Here is a 25,238-nt window from a genome sequence, read left to right as displayed (position 1 = left end):
CCCAGCCTTTTCCCAAGCTGTTCCCTTCCTGGATCCTGTTTTTAGCGCCGGATGAGGCAATCTTTCCCATTGACTCAGTCATGCAATGCAAATAACCCCAACAGCATGCAAAGATCATGGAAATGTGTGTGTGTGTGATGGTGTGTGTGTGTGTGTGTGTGTGTGTGTGTGTGTGTGTGTGTGTGTGTGTGTGTGTGTGTGTGTGTGTGTGTGTGTGTGTGTGTGTGTGTGTGTGTGTGTGTGTGTGTGTGTGTGTGTGTGTGTGTGTGTAAGAGACAGACGGAGAGATGGTGTGAGTTTATGTACAAAGACAAAACTTTTATTTTTGTCACTGTGATACTAGTTGAGATGTTAGACAGAAATATATAGTTGATATTGATTTGGGCTTTTTTTGTACAAAAAATTGTTTTAAATTAATCAGCAGTTTATTTCATTGGGTGTCCACTGGAGCAGGTTGGGGCTCAGTATGGCGCTTGGGGCACATGTTTGGGTGAGAGCAGATGCAACTCATCTTTTTACCCAATTTTCTCTGTTAGGATCCGAAACTTGTAGTCACACGCTTTCCACATCTACAATAGACCACTAAATACACTTTGGTAGTTAAGTAGAATACTTTCAGTTCGAGTGTAGTGAGGTCTTGACGTATAATGCACACAACATCCATTTTTTATACCATATAGGCCTTCACAGAAATAAAAATAACACTAATTTCCCAAGGGAAAATTATTTATTAATTATGTTAAAATAACAATTAATTTCTGCTGTTAGATAATGTCAATTAAGCAAAGTAACTTGTAACAATATCTCCTCATCATTCTGTCTGAAAGCCCCAAAATGGTAATGCGGTAGCCTTTCCCAACTACAGCTCCCATGAGGCTTTGACTGTGCACCAATGGCTAAGACTCATAGGATATGCTAACCCTGAATGCTAACCAAATTATTGTTTTATCTTTGTTAAAAGATGAGGTGCTTGTAGATAATCATTTATCATAAACTATGGACAGAAAGCCCACTGTCAAGTTTAAGCTGTAGAAATATAATTAATAAAATAATGAAAGATGAATTGGCTTTTAGAGGCTAGTAGAACAGGCTAGCTTAAAAAGGAGCTGGGACAGTAGCCACTGCAATATAGCTAGTAGTACCTGGTAGCCTATGCTGTGTCTCAATTCAGATACTGCCGATGTTAGCCGGCTAGCTCGCTAGCAGCATTATAATTTGCGGTAACAAATCATTGCAGACTGCTAAATTAACCCAACAAACAGTACGGATGACTTCTATCCAGCAAACAATATGGTGGTACTATCACAGTGCACTGCAATTTGCCATAATTGTCAGTGTGAACAAAAATATTTAGTGCAAGTATAGGAGCGTGCAAACTGAAACACAGCACTAGTTTCATGTATGCTGGTATTTGTTTCATATCATTTTCCTTGCTGAATGTAATACATTTTCCAGGTTACAGTACTGGTGGCTAACTCAAGGAAACTAAAGCAAAATGTTTGTTCACCTCAATTGACTCTAAAGCTACAGTTACGGGTTATTATGATAAACCGTAGATTTAAACCTAGTTTATACAGTGAACTGTCTTGTCCTAAGTTAAGTTTACTGTGTCAGAGTATCTTGAATTGGAACGTAAGTACACAGACATTGAATGTTTCTGACTGGATTGAGAACCATAACGACACAATGATATTTCTAGTTAGCTTTGTTTGTCCAGCCTGCTTATAGATAGTCTATCTTTTCTGGATGTTTAAAATGGTGCTAACCGAATTTTGCAACGCCAAAGCATCTGTTATATGAAACATAATTATGAGTATTGTGTTAATCGACTGCTCTTAATGGGGATGAAGCAAACTGACCCCCATTTCCTCTCCCGCCCTCCCCTCACCACCCCTCTCTTTTCCCAGACTCCTCGGTGGCAGTGCCGGTGTCGTGCGCGGCCTTGTTTCCCATGGACCTCAGGGTGGGAGAGCGGGGGATGCGCCCTGGTTCGGACACGGCGCTTCTCACCCCGCTACACCCGCCTTTACTCCTCACCCCGTTCTCCTCTCAGCCCCGCACCTCCTTCTCCCAACAGCAGCTGCACCAGCATATCCGGGTAAAGGATACAAAACATAGAGATCAAGTACAATTTGTCTGTCAACAAAACTGAAGCTAGTTTCTTGAAACAACATTTTACATTATATTTTCTTACAAGTTGATCTTACATGAGCAGTTGCTTTATATTTGTTGCTATAATATGAATGTGTTTGTTGGGGGCGGTTAGTTCAATATGGAGCAAAGGAGGCGAGAGCAGGAGCACCACGAGAAACAACAGGAGTTGCAGCAGTTAAAGCACAAAGACAAGAGTCAACAGAGTGAGTCAATTCACACACATTCACTCCCACACGTTACTACAAATTTACGTTCACATTTTAAGTTGTAATTTTATTTTCACTGAGCATTATATAAACCTATTTCCACGACTTTGAAAGTATTAATGGCCCAGTTTGCTAATTGTGGCCAGAGTGGAAAGTCCCTGGATGAGATCATATTCTTTATTGAACAGTGTTACTCCATTTTCAAAGCTGTTTGCTTTGAGACGAGGGCTAAATATAACCTGACAAGTGAAGCTACAACACTGGTGTTAATTATAGCTTTAGGTTTGGGCGCATAAAGTCACTGGGTCAATATTGACTTGATCTCTCGGAGCACCTCCTGTCACCTCCGTGTGCACACACACAGAAATATCAGCAAACACCCTCTCAAAGAACCCAGTGACCTTCCCCTGCATCACACACACATGCATCCATACTCTCAGCCATGCCTGGCATACGTGTATTTGCAGAAACTCTCCACAGTATTGTTTAGTCACTGACTATGTCCTGCACACTGTGTTTTTGGCACGGTCTTCTCTTGCTCCGCCTTATTACGATGAAGCAGTTGGAGAGTCCTTCTTTTGAGTTGTTGAGTGGTTGCTTGTGTTATTGATTGACAGGTGCGGTGGCCAGTTCCGTGGTGAAACAGAAACTCCAGGAGGTAATTCTCAAGAAGCAGAAACAGGCAGCGCTGGAGAGAACCAACTCCAACACTCTGACTGCAGCTCCCGTAGCATACAGGTGAGACAAAATACACACAGACAGTATGACAATAACAAAACACTAAATATGCACCATGGAGACATTGATTATGCTACATGTCTAATCATTCTTTAAATAACCCTTTGATTCCATGACAACTCTAAAATCTGGATTTCACATAAACATCAACCATATGTGGTATGATTATTTCCCCTAATGGTTGTATGTCTTGTTTGTGTGCGTTGTGTTTTTCCAGAAAGCTGGGCCCAGACCCCAGTGCGTCCTCACAGACTCTGGTCTCGTCTCCGTCACAGCCTTCTCCCGATCGTTCAGAGGGGACGCCGCTACGCAGAGCAGGTAAAACATCTGACATCCACCGAAACAGTTTGACTTTAACTAGAGGCAGGGACTGAATCAGCATCATTAAAACATTCAGCATGCAATTGATGTAATAATCAATTGGAGATGGAGTGCCAATTATAAAGTGAAAGATCCTGAAAGACTTTACACCACAATCAAGTCAGGGGGGAGCAGTTGTTTGGCTGTTTGTGGTTTTAGCCATTTAGTCCCACTGTCTACTTCAGGCTATTGCAGCATTTAAAAACAAATAACACTGACAAAACTGATACATCAGTCATACTCGCTAACTGTAATACTATCTACGGTGTAGCACATGTCCATTCACATTCAAGAGATTTAGACATGTCCGATTTGGAAAAGCACAGGTGTACAACATAATATTAAGGATGTCTGAATTCCATTTAGCTGCTTCAGCGACGCATGCTTTTCCTACTAAGACAAAGTAGTTTACATGGCTTCCTACTATGGAAAATGGAAATAGCTTGAATCCTTGTTGCCGTTCTACAGTAGTAAACCATCCACGTATGATTGCATGAAGTAACGTTCCCCATGTTGCCCTGAATTGTTAGCGTCGGAGCCTAATCTGAAGGTGAAACACAAGCTGAAGAAACACCTAAACACCCGCAAGAGCCCGCTCACCCGCAAAGAGAGTGCCCCGGCCACTGTCAAGCACCGAGTACCTGACACACTGGGTAATTAGAATCACACAAACACACACAAATAAATGAGTGAGTGGAAACGCGTTATTGTTGTTTAATATGTGATCATTTCAGTGAGTGAAAGCAAAGGTTTTCATTCTTCTATAATTGACTTAAGAAAGTATTCACTGACATGGTCATATGTAATGTAAATATGGTCAAGATGCATAATCTAAACTGACACACTGCTTGTCTCTCACCAGACTCGTCCCCCAGCAGCAGTAGCACTCCAGTCTCTGGCTGCAGTTCTCCTAATGACAGTCTGCCCACTGAGAATGGGCTACTGCCATCTGCAGGCGGCCTCTCGCATGAGGTTAGCAAGGACACCCACACACACACACATGTTGTGATAAACACAGAATATTGATAAAGTAAAACTAACTAAAACATCAGCTCAAGATTAACTGAAGTATAATAAATAAACATGTTTTAACACAAAATTAGTCCATTTGTATAGACGTTTTGAGACATGACAGTACCTTTTTGATAGAAAACTGCTTTAGTCATTAAGAATTCCAGATAGAAGTTGAATAGTTAAATAGAAAAATAGAAAACACGAAAGCAAAAGGAAATACTTCCATTTTGCCTTTCAGAATGGCACTTTTAGAGATGGTTAAAATTAGCATTTTAAACAAGTACGCACACACTTTGATTAAAAAAAAAAAAGATGTTGCTTCATGTACATGAGCTGTGCCGAGACGCTGAGTAATGACATGTTTAAAGCAACGACAGGAGTATGGGAGCACTGAGTTTGTCAGCTGTTTATGCATAATTGATTTAATCACATACAGTCAACCTCGGTCACACCTGCTGTGGATGTGTGACTCATCATTCTCCGGTGTCAAGACAGCACGCTACCTTGATTAGACTACACCGGTTAGGATTTACATCTGTGATATTTGTTCCGGAAATATTATTATGGGATGCACAACCAGCACTGGTCTTAAATGTTTAATGGGATTTCTCTTATCCAAAATCATGTATTGTATATGAATGTAATTCAGTTCAGATTTGAATATAAATGTGTTATTTATTGTCATTTGTGTTTGGCATTTCCAGGCCCAGAGGCTGCTGCTAAGAGATGGCACTCTATCTAACTTCACCATCCAGAGTCACTCCACTCTGCCCACCATCACACTGGGACTACCAGCCAACACCAGGGTAAACACTGAACTGCAACAGATGTCTATCATAACCGTTTATTCTTAAATCAGTTTTCCTTTTCCTTGAAGCGTGTGAGAGAAGTGTTCTGTTCTGTCTAACGCAGTGATCTGCTCCGTTAAAGACACTTGTTTCTTTCTAAATTCAAGGAATCTCTTTCTATTCATGGGAACTCGTTATAAGACATCGGTTTCATAAACTCAGTCCCAGGCTAACTTGACTCAAAGGGAAAATTAGCAATTTGCCACCTGTTATGAGGATGTCCAGTCAGTGTTGATGGTAAATGTAGTCGATTGGTGCAATACATTTCCCAGAGTTTGCTGAATTGACAGGGTTCGCGGCTGTAAAATAGTTTTTTCTTCCTCCATCCAGCGCTGTTATTTGACGTGACAGTGACATAAGAAGAAGGAAGAACTGTAGGCTACTGCTTCATCTTGGAGTTCTAGTCTCTGCCTCGAGCGTGCTCTAATGCCACTCAAAAACAGAACTCCTTTGTTCTCTTCGCTTGTATTGCAAACTGTGACAATGGCATCTCAAAACATGAGTGCAGAGGATTTTATGGAGGAGGATACATTTAACCGTGTTTTGGCTGACTCAGATATTCAGCCGTATTTATTCGAGCCAGAGCACCGGGGACCCTCCACGCAATGCATCCTGGTAAATGTAGGCTCGCCTCCGCCAGCAGGACCAATCTGCTTTTGCTATCAATATAGCACGCACTGAAGAATTTATTGCTTCAATTGACTACATTTACACTCATTGGACATCCACATAGAAGGTGGTGAATTTCCCCGTTTAATAAGATGTGTTTCACTATTACATTTATGTTTGTGTATATTTCGATTTAAAGTGGCTCGAAGTTTTTCCAATCACGTCACCTGGACAAATAATTTTGTATCATCGGAAATCCAGCTATGATGCTACGCCAGATAGAATGTTATCTGTTGCTGTAAATACTGAATTACTGTCTGTGTGCAGGCTGAAGGAGAGCAGTCCTGTCTGAGATTAGGCCGGATGCCAGTGGTTACAGCCGGGGGCTCGCCGGTCTTCCTCCCCCTGAGCAGAGAGGACCAGGCTGGCCAGCTGAACCATCATCTGCCTGTCATCATCCTGGAACCCTCTAGACTGGTACACAATCCGCTCCTCTCTGGTGAGACACACACGCACTCACATATACCTTAGACATGTACATGCATATACAAACCCAACACACGTGCACACATGTAGGGCCACAATTTAGGACGATGAAAATAATATATATATATACATATCCAACATGTTGCCAAATAGTCACAAAAGGACACGTATACAGTGTTTTAATTTTACTGTCTGAGATGTTAGAGCACTACCCAGTGGATACATTTAGAATAACACTGTTTTATTTCATTGATAAGCACGTTACATGTATTCAGTGACACATAAGAAAGACAGCATGTTTTATTTGAAATAAACAATATTCAACCAATTTTGACTTTGTTGTAGCTATTGTGTGTTTATTTGTGTTTGAGAAATGATGTGTGTGCACACATGTTACTTTGTCTCTGCTCACAGAAAATCATTATTGTTGTGCTCCCTCGTGTCTCCAGGCCTAGAGCCCGTCCAGCTACAGTTTGCCCCCCAGTTAGACCACCTCGCCCCTGGAGGAGCTCATCCTCACAAGCCCCTGAGCAGAGCACGCTCGGAGCCCCTCCCCCAGAGCACGCGGACCCTTCACACACATCTCCTCCAACAGCAGCACAACACGCAACTACTGGAGAGGCTCAAACAGCAAACTCACCTGGGCAAGGTTTGGAGAAGTGAAGTCACACAGTAATACGTAGACAGTCTGTATTGTCCCCGGGGGAGATTTGTTTGTTGTGCTAATGGTCACTTTTTTAGTTTTGTCCATATTCAGTTTTGTGTTTATGCCGATTGTAATGAATAACATATCTATTAACACTATCACTGATAATAGAAAATGAGTTGCGTCTCTTGGTCATTTACTTAGTTAGCCTCCTGATGAAAGCAACAATTGTAAGGCTGCAATCTTGGATGTGGACATTACAGTTTATATATTTCAAGACTTGTAAATGAAAGCACTGAGATGTCCTCCTCCATCAACTTCAGAGGATAGTTTAAGCAACTTGTGTTGATTTTTAGGATCCCAAATTGGTTGATGTTGGAGCCCTCAAATAATTCCACATTTCCACGAGGCATTTTCCCCACATATCCCCCCTCCTTTAAAATCTACTTGAGCATGTTAACTGATTCAGGGATTTTAGAGTAGAAGGTTTCAGTAAACAGTACTCTACATCTGCATTTCTGTATGTGCATTTTTCAGTCTGATCTCTGGCTGTCATGCGAGTGCATATTTGTGTTTTTTTGCCAACTTCAATGTGCGTGTATGTGCCCGTGCAGCTGATGTCTAAGTCGAACGAGAAGCCCAGACTGCACCAGATCCCCTCTGAGGACATGGACTCAGAGGACGGTGGCGGGATGTCGCCCACAGAGCTAACCTACCAGAGCGGAGTGAGGGTGGAATCACTGAGGGAGGCGGAGCCGACAGCATCCAAGAGCCACGAAGAGCAACTTAACCTGCAACATGCACTCATACTCAACCAGGTTGGAAAACACACTTTTTTTAATACTTGTTTGAGATACACACAAAGAGGAAGCAGGTAGATGGAATTAAACCACACAGCTGTTCTTCGTCCAACAGTCCTGTAGGGGGCGGCCTTACACTTGCATGTAAGGCTAGTTGCCGTTGCATGGTTTTGAGGTTTGACAAGTACTCATTCAATCAAGATGGTTGTTTTAGCATGATAGGGTTACAGGGTGTATTCGCTGTAAGTTGAGGGGTCACTCTCAGAAAATGTGTCAGTCACTAATCAAACCACATCATCAGGAGTCTCCGAGTCAGGTTTTAGGGGATTTTAAAGGAACAGATTAGAGTGAAAAATGACTTACAGATTCAAAGCAAGTTAACATTGACAGACCCAGATTGCTCTTGATGGTACAGGTCAGATCGGGGGAGCCAAATATAACCATCTCAGACTGTATTGACATTACACTGGAGGAAGTTCTGTGGCTTTCAGCACTTTGTATCAGCCTTGAACCTCGAGAGTTTTAGAGGGATGTACAGCTGCATACCATATGTGTAGCAATGGAACTGAACAAGCACTGATATTCACTGACGTTTTCCGTGGTTTAGAAAAAGACCCTGTGCTGTTTACAGCTCCTGCTCTCCTCTTTTCTCTTCACTCTGTCTTCTTTCATGTTTAAGATGTTTAGTTAGAATTTTGTCGACTATCTTTCATCTCTTTCACCCTCACTCTTCTTGCAGTCGTTGCTATGGGAGCAGCAGAAGCAGCTGCAGCAGCTGCATCGACAAATGGAGACCCTGGCAGTACCCATGTTGCGGGGCAGCGGCGGGGTTGGTAGTGGGCTGGGAGTCCATCGGCCCCTGTCACGGACACAGTCCTCCCCAGCCTCCACCTCTCTCACTCTGCCTGAGAACCCCCTGAGCCTGGCCGCACAAGATAGCAGCAGCAAACCACGCTTCACCACTGGTGAGTCAGATATGTTCGTACAGTATTATAATAGGTGTGTATGATCATTTTATTAATGATATTTCAAATTCAGGGTGCCTCCGAGGCTTAGGGGTTAAATCGCTGACCATACTGTATAAAAGAAACATCCCTGGTTTGAAGCCGGCTGGGGAAACTTTGTTGCATGTCGTTTCCCACCTTTTACAGTCATGTCACTATTAATAATGGAACCGAAATGATATTTCATTTAATTCCCAGTATTTAGCACCATGCACTGACCAGCAGAGGTAAATGTCACGCTTGCAAGTGAATGAAGGTCCTACTCATGAACAAACCAAAATGAAGAAGCTCTGCACCTCGTGGCTTAAAACATGAGTAGAGAAATGCAGAGAACTCTGTAGGTGTTAGTCATAACATAATGTCGGGCGTTTGAACCCTTATGAGTGTTAGCACTGCCTGGCCTGTGCTCCTCATCGGGAAAAGTTAAAGAAGCAGCACTCACAGGCTTAAAGGGACAGTTCACCCCAAAATACGAAGATACGTATTTTTCCTCCTTCCTGTCATGCTATTTGTTTCGGTGTCAGTTGAGTTTTGGAGATATCGTCCGTAGAGATGTCTGACTTCTCTCAAACTGAATGGGACTATATGGCACTCTGGTTGTGGTGCTCAAAGCGCAGCTTCATGAATGAAGTATTTCATCTCAAGCACACACCAAAACAATCTTGATAAATACGACGGGTAAGAGGAAAGACATGTAGTTTTGATTTGGGGGGGGAACTGTCCCTTTTAATGGTTATTGATGTTCTGTTTTAGAAGGTAATAAAAAATGTGGCAATGAAATCTGAAAACAAGAAGTGTATGCCAAAAATATGTTTAAGTGTAATTATATGGGGAAAAAGCAGTCACCTGATACAACTGGAGTAAATGTTTGGAAAAGTGATCAAAGGTCAGCGTCAACGGTACTCCTAGTATGAATATACTGGCAAAATGGTGAGATCAAATCAGTTTTTTTTGTTTGCGTGTGTGCATGCAGGCCTGGTGTATGATTCTCAGATGCTGAGGCACCAGTGTACATGTGGAGACAACAGCAGTCACCCAGAGCATGCTGGGAGAATACAGAGCATCTGGTCCAGACTACAGGAGAGAGGCCTGAGGGGACAGTGTGAGGTACGTAAGGCACGGGACGCGGTTTCATCCTGATCTGACCTACAGAAATGACATTTTATGTGTCTGTCTGAACATAGAGGGGTTGAGTTTACAGGTACATTAGATTCTGTTGGAGCACAGTATCGCTTTCTCTGTTTTAACATTATTAATCATCACATGCTGTACATTGTCCATGTGATGCCTATATGTATTGTCATGTTCTGTTCGTACAGACTATCCGCGGTCGTAAAGCCACTATGGAGGAGCTGCAGTCGGTCCACACCGAGCGCCATGTGTTGCTCTACGGCACCAACCCGCTCAACAGACTCAAACTGGATAACCGCAAACTGGCCGGTATGCCACGTATTCTCAAATCTGAGCCAAATGATGTTTCAAAACACTTTCAATTGATTTAACCGTGAACATGAAAGACATTACTTTGCACAGTAAATATGATCAGGAACATCGATACCAAACAGATGTTCCAGATGTCCAATTCTGCTCAATAACAGAGCTAAAGCTACATCATGAACTCAAGTTTTACAGTTCTGACAAAAATACTTTTGTCCTTGAACTACATGTTGATTCAGTTAAAAAAGAAATTCCAAACTGGGTCTATTACCAAAAATCAAGTCATGCCATTAATACTCTCAGGGTCGAATTCACAAAAGGATTGTGCGGCTTTTGCGGCTGCTAAACTTGAACAAATGATGTGATAAATGGGTGAGATACACCCCTAATGACGCTGCCTAGCAAATAGCATCTTGGTGCTCCTGTGCAATTTGACACATATTTAAATTAGGTAATGCTAATATTTTTCGCACAAAATCGACCCCCGATCTGCAAAGAGCCTCATTGCAAAAACTCAGCTCAAAAAGGGTCAGATCATGGCTTGTCTTACCATTAGTCATCTTGCAAAAAGAATTACGTTGAAAAGAATAATAAGCTGAAATGTAACTGAATGATGTTTTTTTTTTTTTAAAACTGTACTTTTTATGTTTGTTTCCCAAGGTATCCTGTCTCAAAGGATGTTTGTGGTGTTGCCTTGTGGGGGTGTAGGGGTAAGAGAAAACACACACTCGCACACACACACACACAAAACAAATTTTATTCTTGATCACACTGTAATTCCAGAAAGCTCTTAATGAAAGCTATATAATACTGTGCTGATGAAAGATGATATCGTTTCAAAGAAAAAGCAACCAAGGCACGGAAGAGAAAAAGACGAGGAAGACAGGATATTAAAGAGGAAAAGAGAGTTGGCTCGGCCCAGCGCTAATGTTTGCCTGACAGTCCGTGTCGGACCATGACAAGTCAGAGCTAATCAGAACAACATGTCCATGACCAGGGATAAAAGAAATGCCTCGGCTTTCATTGTCCGAGCCAGATGGACAGTAATGCCCATTTGTGAATAAACAGAGCACAGAATACAAAAGTAAAGGAAATTTACCAGCATTATGGACGTTTCTACTCGGCAGTCACAGCTGTATGTCTGGAGAAAACCTTTATTGTCCCAGAAAGAATAGACATAGTCAGGCGTCATAAAACCGATATTATAAGCGTTTCCTCTGCTATTTGTTTATTATCCTATCGTTCATTGGCCTCCGTTCTTTTGTCTTTTCAATTGGCAGGTGGATAATGACACCATCTGGAATGAGTCGCACACTTCAACGGCGTCACGCATGGCGGCGGGCAGCGTTGTTGAGCTGGCCTGCAGAGTGGCCAAAGGAGAGCTGAAGGTGAGAAACTAAACCCGGCAGAGTAAGCCGGACGTCACACTGTCGCCTCCAGATAAGACGTTTGTGTTACTACATTCTGTCGCCTCATCCCCGAGTTTTCGTTCCAGTTTCGTTGGAGTGATGAAGAGAATTTAAACTTAAACTACGGATTAATTGTTCCGAAAAATAATTCTGCCGACAATTATTCAAATAGTTAAAGGATAGTTGTATTATTTATGACTGTCATGATTTAACAAGCATAAGCTGCTAACCCACTTCCTAAAATAGAACCTGTGTTGACTAAATGCAGGGTCATCATGTCAGAAGGGGAGAAATTACAGTCTTAATGTTACCCTTGCACACAGAGCCACAGCTTTTCAGGCACTGGCTTGTGAACCAAAAACAACTTTGTGATCTCAGCTACTGTGATGCTCTCGACTTCGTGTCCTCTGCTGGCAGCGTTTTGTTGCTGTCGGTCAGCTGCAAGGATGAGAGAGAGACGCATCAACTTAGAAATGCATCCGGCAAAGAAGCGTGCGTCACGCTGCCCAAACCACTTCAAAGATGAATGGGTTTCAGAGGAGATTTTTTTTCTGTCTCATCGTGGCCTAAACCTACTTCCTTTTCCTCCTCACAATTTTCTTTTTTTTTATGTAGATAATGTAATTGGCAAAAGTATTTATAGCTGACAGCTTCAATCTACACGCTTTCACTCCAGAAAAACAAAAACGAATAAAAACAAGATTGTGTAAAACAAGGCAGGTGGAGAATGAAAACCAACAAACACCACCCTAAGGCTCGGTCTATACTGAGCAGTGGTTGTACACAACTATTACACAACAGTACAACTGCTCCACCTCAGAAAAGCTATACATATAGTAAGGAATAAATACTCTGATACTCATGTACAAGACAACATAGATGAATGGCCTCCACTGTCTTTACATTGCCAGAAGTCACTCGTTTGATCCTTGGTGCTCATGAAATGTTTGACTTAATGCTTTGAGTTTTTACTCTAATTCTAAATCTACAAATAGAAGCAGCTCTGATAAACAAAATGTACATGAACCAGGAAACATTCGTGCTTTTCTTTGTGTGAGAAACGCGTCGATACATTTCTAAATGACAGGTTTTGAACTCTGGCAGTGTGTTCGTGAAGAGGTGTCTCCATTGATGTGTGCCAAACTTGTTACATTCCTGTACATCATGAACACGTGCAACTATGAAACGGTGCCTTTTTAAAGCTCTTCATATGCAGTGAAACACTTGATTAATAGCGTTGTCTTCTTCTTCTGCACAGAACGGCTTTGCTGTGGTCAGGCCGCCAGGGCATCACGCAGACCCCTCTAATCCAATGTAAGTGTGTGCGTGTGTGTGTGTGTTAGTCACATGCTCAGCCTGACCAGAGTGAGTTTCCCTGTTCCTGCTGCACTGTCAGCAGCCTCTCCGTGGAGGATATTTATGAAGTGATAGAGAAACGACAAAGAGACAAAATAAGGAAGATTGATAGTTTTTTTTCCCGTGTACGACGCTCGGACGGCTCAACGTCTTCTCATTTATCCCGAGTACAGCTACTGTTCAGACAAAGAGCCTTTTCAATATTCCCATGACTGTACATCACTCGTGTTGCAATTCAGCAAAAATAAATAAGAGCCACGAGCTAAAAGCGACATTCAGCATTTCTCTTTGTCAGTTAAAGTCTTAACTTTCTTGTCTTTAAATGTGTGTTTCATCCTCGTCTATCAGGGGTTTCTGTTACTTCAATTCTGTGGCCATAGCCGCCAGGAAGCTCCAGCACAGACTCAGTGTCAGCAAGATCCTGATTGTTGACTGGGTAAGACTCATTAACTCGCGCTGTCCTTTTCACTATTGTTGTTTTATATTGATGAAATTTTCCCCGTGATACTCATAAGTCAGTACATACGAGTATCACATGCGAGTGTACTCGTTAGTGATTTTATCTCTCTGTGGCATTGCAATGTTTAATATAAATATGTCTTCCCTCATCCTGTCGCTAGGATGTTCACCATGGCAACGGCACCCAGGAAGTGTTCTACAGCGACCCCAGCGTTCTCTACATCTCACTTCATCGCTATGACGATGGAAACTTCTTCCCTGGCAGTGGGTCGCCAGCTGAGGTGGGTGATGTCCAGTCCGCGTTGTAGTCTACTGTGTATACATGGTATTAACAGGCGGACGTGTGACATTTACACTTAAGATTAAAATGCAACACGTGTGTTTTGGGGTTTAGGTTGGTTCTGGAGCAGGCGAGGGCTTCAACGTGAATGTGGCGTGGACAGGAGGACTGGACCCACCCATGGGGGATGCGGAGTACCTCTCTGCATTCAGGTAGCGCCAACTACCGCTCTGTTTAAACACTGCAACACAAGTTTACAAGAGAAGAAGAGTGAGACAGATAGGTGACAAATTAAAGGGAAAAACTACATTGAGTGTCTGAGCCTCCAGGAGAGCTTTAATGCTCCCTGGCATGCAGGGAAGAACCCCCATCCCATGTTGCTCCAATGTCTTGTTCGGTTGGGTTGAGATCTGGTTCCTGCGTAGGATAGAGCATGTGATTCACATCATTGTCATACATGCTTTGACACTTCTTGTCTGTTATGGAAGTATATGCACTTATTATGTCTCTCCACTCACATGTCACCTCATGTTGTGTTGCCTCCCACAGAATTGTAGAGAAACTTTCTACTAACTGTTACACGTCTGGTCGTCCGATTTAGCGCAAAACGTGTCTTTTTACATAAATGGTATCCTGTAAATGATTTATATTGTTCCTGCAGCTCTTCTTATACGGGATGGATAAAAAAAAGATCTTTATTCAGTTTCAGCATGTTCAGTTAGCCCGATACAAATTGAATGCTGATAGTTTATCTTTGTGTCTTGGATGTGAAATCTAGTAGATAAGGCAAACAGAAAAAAAGTCTACGTTAGTTCACAGTCTCAATAGTTTTGCCACCAGCTACAGTTTTTATTGATCGGGATCAGGATGTTCAGTTGGGTTATAATAAGACAATTTCTCTTATTTCCTTTACACTGAGCCACAACAAACACACTTAAGCTGATCAGAGGCTCCGCCTCACAGAGGCCTCTGACGTACTTCTTGCGTAATTAATAATCTTTCTCATTTGGAGAGCATGTGTCTGGCGCTCCCCGTTTCCCAATAACTTCAGATGCTTTACAGTAAAGCGGTCTCTGGGTCTTAAGTTTGACAGAATGCGGATCGTTACTTCCTGCTCGTGGGTGAGATAATTGTCATCAGGGGGTTGTTTGGCACCAATAAAGTTTCAGCAGTGTGGGCCTTTTGGTTGTCTGGCGCATCGAACCACAAGGAAACTGGCAACCGCATGGTTACTGGAAAAGTCACAGACATTTTCTTTGGGGGGGGGGGGGGGTTGTGCCGTTGCACACAAGCACAATAACATAATAGAATAAAACATGCACTCACACACAGTGGCCTTGAGAGGCAAGTGAAAAATCAATAAATTCTATTTGCTCCTGTGTTTATGATTTAAGAAACGGATGAAAGAAAGTCAAAGATCTTAGAGAGTCCAAAACCTTTTCTTTCACCTGTTCTAAGTGTTAATAGTTGTAGAACAACAACAAACACGCTTTTTCACTTGTTACACAGATGACATTTGCTTTTTTTAAGGAAATAAAAAAATATCCTGGCTAACCACTTTTTCAACTGTTCTTAACACAGGAGGGAAAACTAATTAGCTGAGACTTAGAAAATGACTTCCTGTCATCACCGTCAACCTCCATTAATACACAAGATCACTTAATGTGAGATCTATTTAAATAGTACTGACCCTGATGCTGAAGAAGACTGTCCTTCCTTCTTCTGTTCTTGAGCAAAACACTGATTCCCTGCAAGCTCCAGCTGCCTCTTTGTAGCATGACCCTGACCTCTGACCTTTCTGTGGAGCGGAGCAACAGATTGTCCTATGAGAATCTCCCCTTTCCTACCATGATGAAATTCAGAAAAATTTGTCAAATTTAAATGTTTTGAAAACTATTTTATGACAAAGTTGAGTTGAACCAGTCTACAAATTAGTCAGATCTGGTGAAAGTTGAGCGGGACGTGCCTCTCCAAGTTAAATGGTAAGGACAAAACGTTCATAATGCCAATCATATGGCCTGGTGTTCAGATCTGGACCTAATAGAAGTTCTGAGCTATTCTCTGCTTGGTTTCATCTGCCTGGAGCCTCAGATGGTGACGGTTCACCACATCAAAACTTTCCAGATCAATGTCTGCTCTGTTATAGAAAATAATCCTCATTGTAATATCTGATTTGAGAGAGTTGAGGTTACAGATTCCAGGTGAAACTTGAGCTGAATGCATTAATACAAACAGAATCTGTGCCTTTTGATTTGGTCGAGAGAGAAAGAACTAGACATAAGTTTGTTTCTGGGTCATTTTCACCCTTTGTTAGGTAGTATAGACTGAAACATATGACAGGAAATGTGGCGAGAGAGAGAGAGGGGATGACATGCAACCATAGACTGTGTAGAAGAAGTGGAGGTAGTCACAGTGATGTCACAGAGGCACCCGGCAGTCCATTTTGAAGCCTCAAGTCCGGTGTTTTCACCGTCGCTATCTTGGATTTCGGCCGTTTTTGCAACCATTGAACTGAAGCGACCATATTGGGACTGCGGAGAGACGCCGTATACGGCTCTATTAGCGGCAGTGACCTGTCAATCACAGAAAACCTGCCCTAAAGTCTCGCTTTATTGTCTATTGTACCTTAAAAGGGACCATAATTTACAAAATGACCATCATGCTGTATTTAAGAAGACTTGAAACTAGAGATTGAGACCATAAACTCGTGTTTACAATGTTTACTGAGGTAATAAATCAAGTGTGAAGTAGAGTCATTTTCTCATAGACCTCTATACAATCGGACTTCTTTTTGTAACCAGAAGAATCGCCCCCTGATGGCCGGTAGAAAGAATGCAAGGTTAACACACTTCCGCATTGGCTTCACTTATCAGAACCTGAGGTTGCCGCCTGCATGCAACAAAGCTGGACTTTAACGGCGGACATTGTGATCACATGGTCAGCGGACGCCAGATAACTGGTGCAGTTTAATTGTATAGTCTAATATCACATAGACTGTCTCAATGAGCTTCACAGGCCAGAGCAGAGCTGTCAATTAATTATCATGTTAATAGCAAAAAGGTGCAGAACCGCACTGCAATCACTGAGAAATAATAGCTGATAGTGTTTCAGCTGATTTGAAAGGAAATGTCTTGTGGGAATTATGAATGATTTTTTACGATTAGCCTGCCGGCCCACATGATCTCTTGTTAGGCTCTAATGGGGAGGCACTTTGCCTTCACAACTCATAAAGAGGATTTTTCCTTTCATGGAGTCCGAAATCTAAAAGGCCCCCCACCTCCCACCCACTGCCTACCCAGCATGCACCCGCTTTGTAATTAATAAAGTTGGCAAATGCTGAATGGTCTGGTGAAAAAAAAAAAAAAAAAAGCCATTTAATGGAATACATTTTATGGGTAAAGTTTGTGAGTGCTTAACTTCAGAGAAGGAGCTTTGCTGCATTTTCACCTTCCCCCCCCTCCCTTCTTTTCCATCCCCCGACCCTCACCATCACCCTCCACACACACACATTCTCCCTCTTCCTCTCCTCCCTTGATTGATCTTTAATAAGCGTCCCCGCCCTCCCTCCTTCCCTCCATCTTTCCATTAGTTTGTCTGTAGTTTCTCTCTCCGGGGGGAGTGCGGCAGCTTTAATGGGTCTACAGGGGAGGCGGGATTGGGTTTTGCGGTTAGGTGTGTGTGTTTTTTTTGGTGGGGACGTTTGTGCACGCTCTGCTACATATCTACGTTACTATGATAAAGCTTTTATGGATGCTCCCAGCAGGATGACACGGATGTATTTGCGTGTGTGTGCTGGAATGTGTTTGTGCGTTTTATCGCTGCGTGTCCTCATTTTTGTCTATGACCTCATGCTGTCCATCTGCATGCAGTCATGACAGCAGTATGTGTTTGGATGTGTGCGTGTGCACTCAGATATATGTGCGTGCGTGCATGTGTGTGTGCGTGTGCGTGTGTGTGTGAGAGAGAGAGCGAGAGAAGGGGAGGGGAGGGGAGGGGAGGGAGGTCTCCTAAGTCCCTAGGCAGAATAATGAAGGTAAATGGATCCCAGATGGACTGTTTTTCCTCTTTTCCTCTATGTTGTCAATGACGTGAGGAGAGTGACAAGCCTCTAATGGGAAACAGACTCACACACTCCGGCTTTGAACTCGGCCGACAGCATCGTGCGGCAGAGTTGAGCCTCCCTCTGCCTCGGGACAGCACCGCTCTCTCTTCCTAACTACAATAGCATTAAGGAAACCTTCATCTGCTTGAAGTGCACAAACAACACTGAGCAGCTACAGCATAAGAGCTGACAAAACAATTTGACTTCGTCAAGCAGACTTGTATTACTCAAAGCTGCTCGTCCAGTGGAGAAACAATAGTCCTTTGTCAGCTCTGTTTGAGCTGCAGAGTCTGGAATCAGCCAAGCCTTTGTTACACTTGTCATGTTAATGACTTTTTTTTCAGATTTGATCATGTACATTTGACATCTCCAGGAGCATTCTTTTGATGCGTGTACTTCCACTTTCCTCTTGTTGTTTTCTCTCCTCTACAACGCAAATACATTTCGCTTTGCCAACACAGACACAACTTTGCAGTTTTAACACCTTCTGAGTGATTAAATGTCAACTCCTCTGAGTGATCTCTCAGCGGTGATGTCACTGCTGTGATATTCTTTAATTGCTTTATATGCGACTCCAAAGAAAAAGCCTCATTTCCTTCCCCTATTCTTTAAGTTGAACTGTATAATAAAGGCTTGTGTATGTGCCTATCGGAGAAAGAAAAACTGAAATACAGGTTGTCCGATTTGGTCTGTTTAACGTGTTGCATAATGTGGTGCATGTTAGACCCAGGAGATCGCACAAACCTGCTGTAGAACAGACGTTACATGGCAAGACACGGCAGACTTTTCATTAGCAGGCATAGTGGTGAAAGGGAAAAAGTAAAAGTAATAAATGACTTTCATCAACCTCTGCTGCCAACCAGTAGGAACTGCAACAACACAGACAACTTCCCAGTCCCATGGATTTTCAGTGGCCTGTGTGTTCGTGTCCCTACAGGTCTGTGGTGATGCCCATCGCCCAGGAGTTCTCTCCGGACTTCGTGCTGGTGTCGGCCGGGTTTGACGCTGCCGAGGGCAACCCCGCTCCTCTGGGAGGGTACAAGGTCTCCGCCAAATGTAAGCACGGTGCTCCACCGCGGACTGCACAGTCTGTCCTCCAGTCTCTACCTCAGGGTCTCTTTTTAAGCAGTGTATGCCAACAAGAACTCTACTTTATGATCCTGTGGGTATTTAGAGATATTAATAGATTATTACAGCTCCTGTCATGCATGGACCAAAGAGGAGGAGTTGTGCCTTCTACCGTACCTCGCTGCATCACCATAATTATAGTAAATTAGTAGTTGGTATGTTGCTGCGGGAGAATCCACAAGGTAAAAATATACATTTGTTGTTTTGATTGGAAAGTATAGCAAAACTCATCTTGGTAAGTCCGACAGAAAAGTGGTCTCGTGGCTTTTATCCTGATTGGCTTTTGCATGGTTCATACTTCATGTTAACATTTGTGTGTGTTTTGTGTACCTCAGGTTTCAGCCACCTGACCCACCAGCTGATGACTCTGGCAGGGGGTCGTCTGGTTTTGTCCCTCGAGGGAGGTCACGACCTCACAGCTATCTGCGACGCATCTGAAGCCTGTGTCAGTGCACTCCTGGACATACAGGTAAGGCATGCTGGGTAATGGAGTTCTTTGAATAAATAGAATTGAATTGAAATTGAATAAAAGTATATGTTGTTGCTTTGCTGTGGGTATAAAGTTGGTCCTGATTACAATGTAATGCTGTGCACCTTTTACCATAATCTCTTCAGTCACTTCTTAACCAAACATTTTTTCATTGTTGATTGTCCTCATGGCTGCTTCTCTGTCCTGTAGGACCCACTGCCAGAAGAAGTCCTCCTCCAGAAGCCCAACGCTAATGCAGTCCGCTCCCTGCAGGCCGTCATACAGATACAAAGTGAGCAGCGCTCATTTGATTCAACTATTTTTTTTAGTGAACATTTTTACCTTTTAGTTAATCCTGTAAATGTCCCCTGAGTATCATGTTCCTTCTCTTCCTCCTCCTGCTTCCTAATGTAATTAACACGTGGCCTCGGGACATGATACCGAAATCAGAACAGGATCAATTTACTGTATGCATGAAGAGTGCAGTGGCAGTTTAGAGCTTGTGCCCGTTTTGAAGCATCGGTTGTGGTCATACCCGTTTGGAACACATGCCCGCTAGGAGCAGGCCGTCGCTCGTTGGCTCCAGGGAAGTGTAGACGAGTTGTGTTGTGCATGCAGCAGCTAAAGTAAATTGCAGTCAATGAGCTGTAGTAGCCAGCTGAGGATGACATGCTCGATTTAAGTCAACTGTTTCGGAGAGCACTTTTGTTTGTTCATTATTGTCCAAATTGCACTGCACTCCATGGGATCCCCAGCACTATACCCGCCAAGTGAGAAGTAGATCGGAGGAGCGGTTCTCGAGATATGCAAATGACATACCCACATACAGAAATCTTTTTTTACATTTATTTTTATTGAACCGTCATTATACCAGGATATCCCCATTGGGATTTAAAACCTCTATTTCGAGGCCAAGATAAAAGTTTCACATAAAAGTACAAACAACAGACTTAAAACAAAACAGCAAAAAGTTTAAACGAACATAAGAAATGTCACATAAAAGAAACGAGCAACAGACTTAAAAGGAACAGCAAATTAAATCAAACGCAGTGTTGCTCAGGAACTGGTCAAATAGTCCTTAATCCTGTTTTTTAAAGTAGTCCATGCTTATAAAATATTGTAGTTTAAAGTGGCTCTGTAGCTCCCGCCAACATAAGTCGAGATTCCTCGCTCTATAGTTCGAGGACACCAGTAACCGGTATGTCCTGTATGTGGGTGTTGCAGGTCAGTACTGGCAGAGTGTGAAGGCTCACAGCGGATCAGTGGGTCTCTCCTGTCTGGCTGCGCAGAGAAGAGAATGTGAGGAAACCGACGCTGTCAACGCTCTGGCCTCACTCTCCGTGGGAGTCCTTTCCAACAAGAGGTGAAGCGCACACACACACACACACACACACACACACACACACACACACACACACACACACACACACACACACACACACACACACACACACACACACACACACACACACACACACACACACACACACACACACACACACACACACACACACACACACACACACACACACACACACACACACACACACACACACACACACACACACACACACACACACACACACACACGGTCGTGCAACCAAGGAAAGACCAAAAAAAAAAAATCACAAGCTCTCAGCTCATGTCTGTCCCCCCCCCCACTCCTTCTCCAGCCTCCCTGACGAGCCGATGGAGCATGACAGCAACTCCATGTAGAAGAATCCGACCAATCGCCTCACAGAACTCTGGACCCCACTCGTAGCCTCGGATCCCCTGCATTGTCACACGACCATAACGGAGGGGGTGTGTTTGTAATTCCACAGAGTCCCACCCATCTGCCTTATCCACACTCATGCACATCCACTAACACACAATGCTGAGCCTCAGACCTGCAGTGTGAGCACGTCAATGCTGGTTACCACTCAGCTGAAGCCGGCACAACTACCTGCAGCTGGGAAACCTTCCGAAACCTCACCAAAGAGCAATACTAGATGATTTTTAATAACTTTCATGTCTCCTGACTGACGTTGGATTTTTGTGTGTGTCCAGAGGTCCAGCGGCACAGCTCTGTGACCACAAACCGTGTAGGAGCAGACAGAATTCAGTCCAGCTCTGATTTGTCTTGAAGCACTATGTACCAGCAGCCGTTTTTGTTGCCTTAACTTTTGTCTTAACCTAAGGACCAGCAGGTTTCAGAATGATGACACTACGACATCAGGTGACAGCGTGTACGCGTAGAGGAAGTGGCCACATCATACAGAAAGAATACGGAAAATAAGACGCAGAGATTGTCTGCTTTAATGATGTCATTACATGCGGTTTAACCACTAAAGGAAGACAACAAAGAACTCGAGAGAAAAATGAAGACACAAAAAGGACAACTGTGGTTTTATAGAAACAAAGAAAAAGGCCTTGTTGTTTTATTGCACTGTTCATTCCATAATGTGAACCATAAGAAATTCCAAAGCTCTGGGATATAAAAACAGAACAACAACAACTCCTCTCTGTAGGTTATTTAATAGTTGTTGTTTTTGATTTGGATGAAATTGTGTCTGCTATATTTTTCCCTGCTCTTCATCTGAGATGTCTCATGAAGTCTCACTCTAAGGACACGTATTGGCTGAAATACTGTAGAGTTGCATTTCCTATGAAGTTTATCCAAAAAGTAGGCAAGATTTTATGAGCAGGAATATTATTTCACTGCTGTTCAGTGTCTTAGATGCACACACACACACACACACACACACACAAACCTACACACACATGTACAAAGCAATGATGAACTGTCGATGTACCACTAGTATTAAATACTGTATATTATTGTTTATATTTGAGACTAAAGGAGCACTCATTCCACTGTGGCACCACTGAGGACCATTGTATTGTTCTAGTAACAATAATGTTAATGCACTTAATGGACATCACCCAAAGAAAAACTGCCTTAAGACAGCCTGCACTTGGCTATGGGACAGTGTGTGGAAGCATCACAAGGGACTGGTATGGAGACTGCCCTCACAGTGACTCTACTTTTAAAAGACAACGTTTGAACCTGTGAATTTAGATGAACATCATATATGCAGACGTTTGTGTACTGTTTATTTTGAGGATGAGCCTGGTTTGAATGTTTTCTTCAACCAGTTTTTGGCGTTCCAGGCTTCATCGCGGTCTAATTATTAAGGAAACTTGTGCATTGTGTTTTGTTTGGAGGTGAATTTCTTTTTTTCTCCCACACGAGACTCGTCTTTGCAACTGTGCATAGTAACAGCTCTTCCTGTCGTGCTGCAATCAACCTAGACAAGGCGGCGCTAAACATGCTGGTCCCCGTCATCTACGCTGACGTTTGAAGTAGAGGTCGCGTTGAAGAATCTTCTCGCTGCCCTGCTTTCGGGGCACGTAAAGGGCTTTGCATTCCATAAAGTGAAAACTAAATATTATAGTTTGGAGGTTTCTGTGGAAATCCATTTTTCATGCATACTAGGTTTGACCAGTTCAAAGGCTTTTAATGACCAATACTTATGTTTTTAAATCAGAGATGCAGATAGCTGAGTCTTAGTAACAACATTTGACAAAGTTGTGGCCAATAACTTCTAAAACTGCATCTCAACACTAAAACTCTACTATGAAACTGAGACCAATGACATTCATGTTTGACCACTTACACGGCTTTGTCTAAAAAGTGTTGCCTTAGAGCTTCTGATTTTATTTTTACATCCATGAGGGAATTTGAAGCAGCTCAATCAGATTTTCAGCTCTTGTTTCTTCTTTGCTTTAGTTGGACCCTGGGCATCGTCTGCCCAACAGAAGGCCTTGTATATTCAGCAAAATGACAGTAGTGCTAAAAGTTAAGATTCTGCCTTTGCAGAAGTCCCACTGCTGTTGCACTACTGCCTCATTCCAGTAGGAATTATTAGGAAAATGTTGGACTAGCGTTCTGTAATGGGTGTAACTGAAAAGCGTGTCATTCTTTTGGTGTTTGTAAATAGTTTTCCTAACGGCAAGTGACGGCATTGAAACAATATGCTGTGTCTCTCATATCCAGCGTGCCCAGCAGGTGCACGTGGCGTCTATGAAGTCGATGGTGTCTGATGTGTCGAGGAGTGCATGTGTGCGAGAGTGAGAGCGTTGGTGATTGCATCTGCACTCGTGCATATGTAAAGTGTGTGTGTGTGTGTGTGTGTGTGTGTGTGTGTGTGTGTGTGTGTGTGTGTGTGTGTGTGTGTGTGTGTGTGTGTGTGTGTGTGTGTTGGTCTGTCAAATACTGTAAATGACCTCCTGTATTATATTCCCAGTGGCTGTTCTTTCGTCTTATGGAGAGGCCAGTATTGCCTCAACTCTTAATTGCCTTTATTACTGATGTCATATGTACCTTCTTCTTAAAGAAAGACACTGTAAATAGAAACTCCTTGACCAAAGTACACATGTCACACATGTGCCTTGATGCATTCAGCAGTAGTATCTGTATTGGTAACTCTTAACTAACTGGACTTACAGCAACTATGTAGTATCTATAAACGTGACATTGAAATCTTTTGTTTCATGCTATTCTTTATCATTTACCTGTATGTTTTATTTTCCTTCACATTTCCTACCACGTGTATGTATAGAAAGATTGTCTATTTTGTACTGTTATCTTTGTCTTTTCCTCTTGATTAAAATTATCATTTCTAGTATAAGTCTATTTTTGCCTCTTTGTCCAAACATCACCATATAAACATGGATGACACTAGATTTATTTGAAATTGCAACAAAACAAAGGTTAGGTCTAGGCAACAAAAAGAACGTTGGATCTAGGCAACAAAAAGAACGTTGGATCTAGGCAACAAAACAAAGGTTAAGTCTAGGCAACAAAACAAAGGTTAAGTCTAGGCAACAAAACAAAGGTTAGGTCCAGGCAACAAAACAAAGGTTAGGTCTAGGCAACAAAAAAACTTTAGGTCTAGGCAACAAAAAAACGTTAGGTCTAGGCAACAAAACAAAGGTTAAGTCTAGGCAACAAAACAAAGGTTAGGTCCAGGCAACAAAACAAAGGTTAGGTCTAGGCAACCAAAAAACTTTAGGTCTAGGCAACAAAAAAACGTTAGGTCTAGGCAACAAAACAAAGGTTAGGTCTAGGCAACAAAACAAAGGTTAGGTCCAGGCAACAAAACAAAGGTTAGGTCTAGGCAACAAAACAAAGGTTAGGTCTAGGCAACAAAAAAACTTTAGGTCTAGGCAACAAAAAAACGTTAGGTCTAGGAAACAAAGGTTAGGTCTAGGCAACAAAACAAAGGTTAGGTCCAGGCAACAAAACAAAGGTTAGGTCTAGGCAACAAAAAAACTTTAGGTCTAGGCAACAAAAAAACGTTAGGTCTAGGCAACAAAACAAAGGTTAGGTCCAGGCAACAAAAAAACTTTAGGTCTAGGCAACAAAAAAACGTTAGGTCTAGGCAACAAAACAAAGGTTAGGTCTAGGCAACAAAACAAAGGTTAGGTCTAGGCAACAAAAAAACTTTAGGTCTAGGCAACAAAACAAAGGTTAGGTCTAGGCAACAAAACAAAGGTTAGGTCTAGGCAACAAAAAAACTTTAGGTCTAGGCAACAAAAAAACGTTAGGTCTAGGCAACAAAAAAATGTTAGGTCTAGGCAACAAAAAAACGTTAGGTCTAGGCAACAAAACAAAGGTTAGGTCTAGGCAACAAAACAAAGGTTAGGTCTAGGCAACAAAAAAACTTTAGGTCTAGGCAACAAAAAAAC

At 42.6% G+C, this 25,238-nt stretch overlaps 1 protein-coding gene across 2 annotated transcripts in view; it reads left to right on the top strand.

Moving 5' to 3' along the window:
- The window catches only part of hdac7a (histone deacetylase 7a), a 45,916-nt gene extending 21,749 nt beyond the window's left edge, over window positions 1-24,167 (top strand). For both annotated transcript variants that reach the window (XM_079172444.1, XM_079172445.1), the window contains 24 exons: window positions 1,908-2,098; window positions 2,267-2,357; window positions 2,978-3,098; window positions 3,316-3,416; window positions 3,989-4,111; window positions 4,321-4,430; window positions 5,177-5,278; window positions 6,257-6,428; window positions 6,865-7,064; window positions 7,676-7,879; window positions 8,601-8,826; window positions 9,839-9,972; window positions 10,185-10,305; window positions 10,963-11,012; window positions 11,583-11,690; window positions 12,970-13,025; window positions 13,416-13,503; window positions 13,688-13,807; window positions 13,921-14,018; window positions 18,846-18,964; window positions 19,372-19,505; window positions 19,716-19,797; window positions 20,730-20,868; window positions 21,179-24,167. In XM_079172444.1, the coding sequence (XP_079028570.1) occupies window positions 1,952-2,098; window positions 2,267-2,357; window positions 2,978-3,098; window positions 3,316-3,416; window positions 3,989-4,111; window positions 4,321-4,430; window positions 5,177-5,278; window positions 6,257-6,428; window positions 6,865-7,064; window positions 7,676-7,879; window positions 8,601-8,826; window positions 9,839-9,972; window positions 10,185-10,305; window positions 10,963-11,012; window positions 11,583-11,690; window positions 12,970-13,025; window positions 13,416-13,503; window positions 13,688-13,807; window positions 13,921-14,018; window positions 18,846-18,964; window positions 19,372-19,505; window positions 19,716-19,797; window positions 20,730-20,868; window positions 21,179-21,221 (2,889 nt within the window). In that variant the 5' untranslated portion in view covers window positions 1,908-1,951 and the 3' untranslated portion in view covers window positions 21,222-24,167. The remainder of the gene's footprint in view (window positions 1-1,907; window positions 2,099-2,266; window positions 2,358-2,977; window positions 3,099-3,315; window positions 3,417-3,988; window positions 4,112-4,320; window positions 4,431-5,176; window positions 5,279-6,256; window positions 6,429-6,864; window positions 7,065-7,675; window positions 7,880-8,600; window positions 8,827-9,838; window positions 9,973-10,184; window positions 10,306-10,962; window positions 11,013-11,582; window positions 11,691-12,969; window positions 13,026-13,415; window positions 13,504-13,687; window positions 13,808-13,920; window positions 14,019-18,845; window positions 18,965-19,371; window positions 19,506-19,715; window positions 19,798-20,729; window positions 20,869-21,178) is intronic.
- Window positions 24,168-25,238: the final 1,071 nt, after the last annotated feature.

The sequence above is a fragment of the Pholis gunnellus genome (assembly GCF_910591455.1).
Source record: "Pholis gunnellus genome assembly, chromosome: 2".
In the NCBI taxonomy this organism is placed as follows: Eukaryota; Metazoa; Chordata; class Actinopteri; order Perciformes; family Pholidae; genus Pholis; species Pholis gunnellus.
The sequence above is the reverse complement of the archived record's forward strand: the minus strand, read 5'-3'. Positions and strand labels throughout refer to the sequence as shown.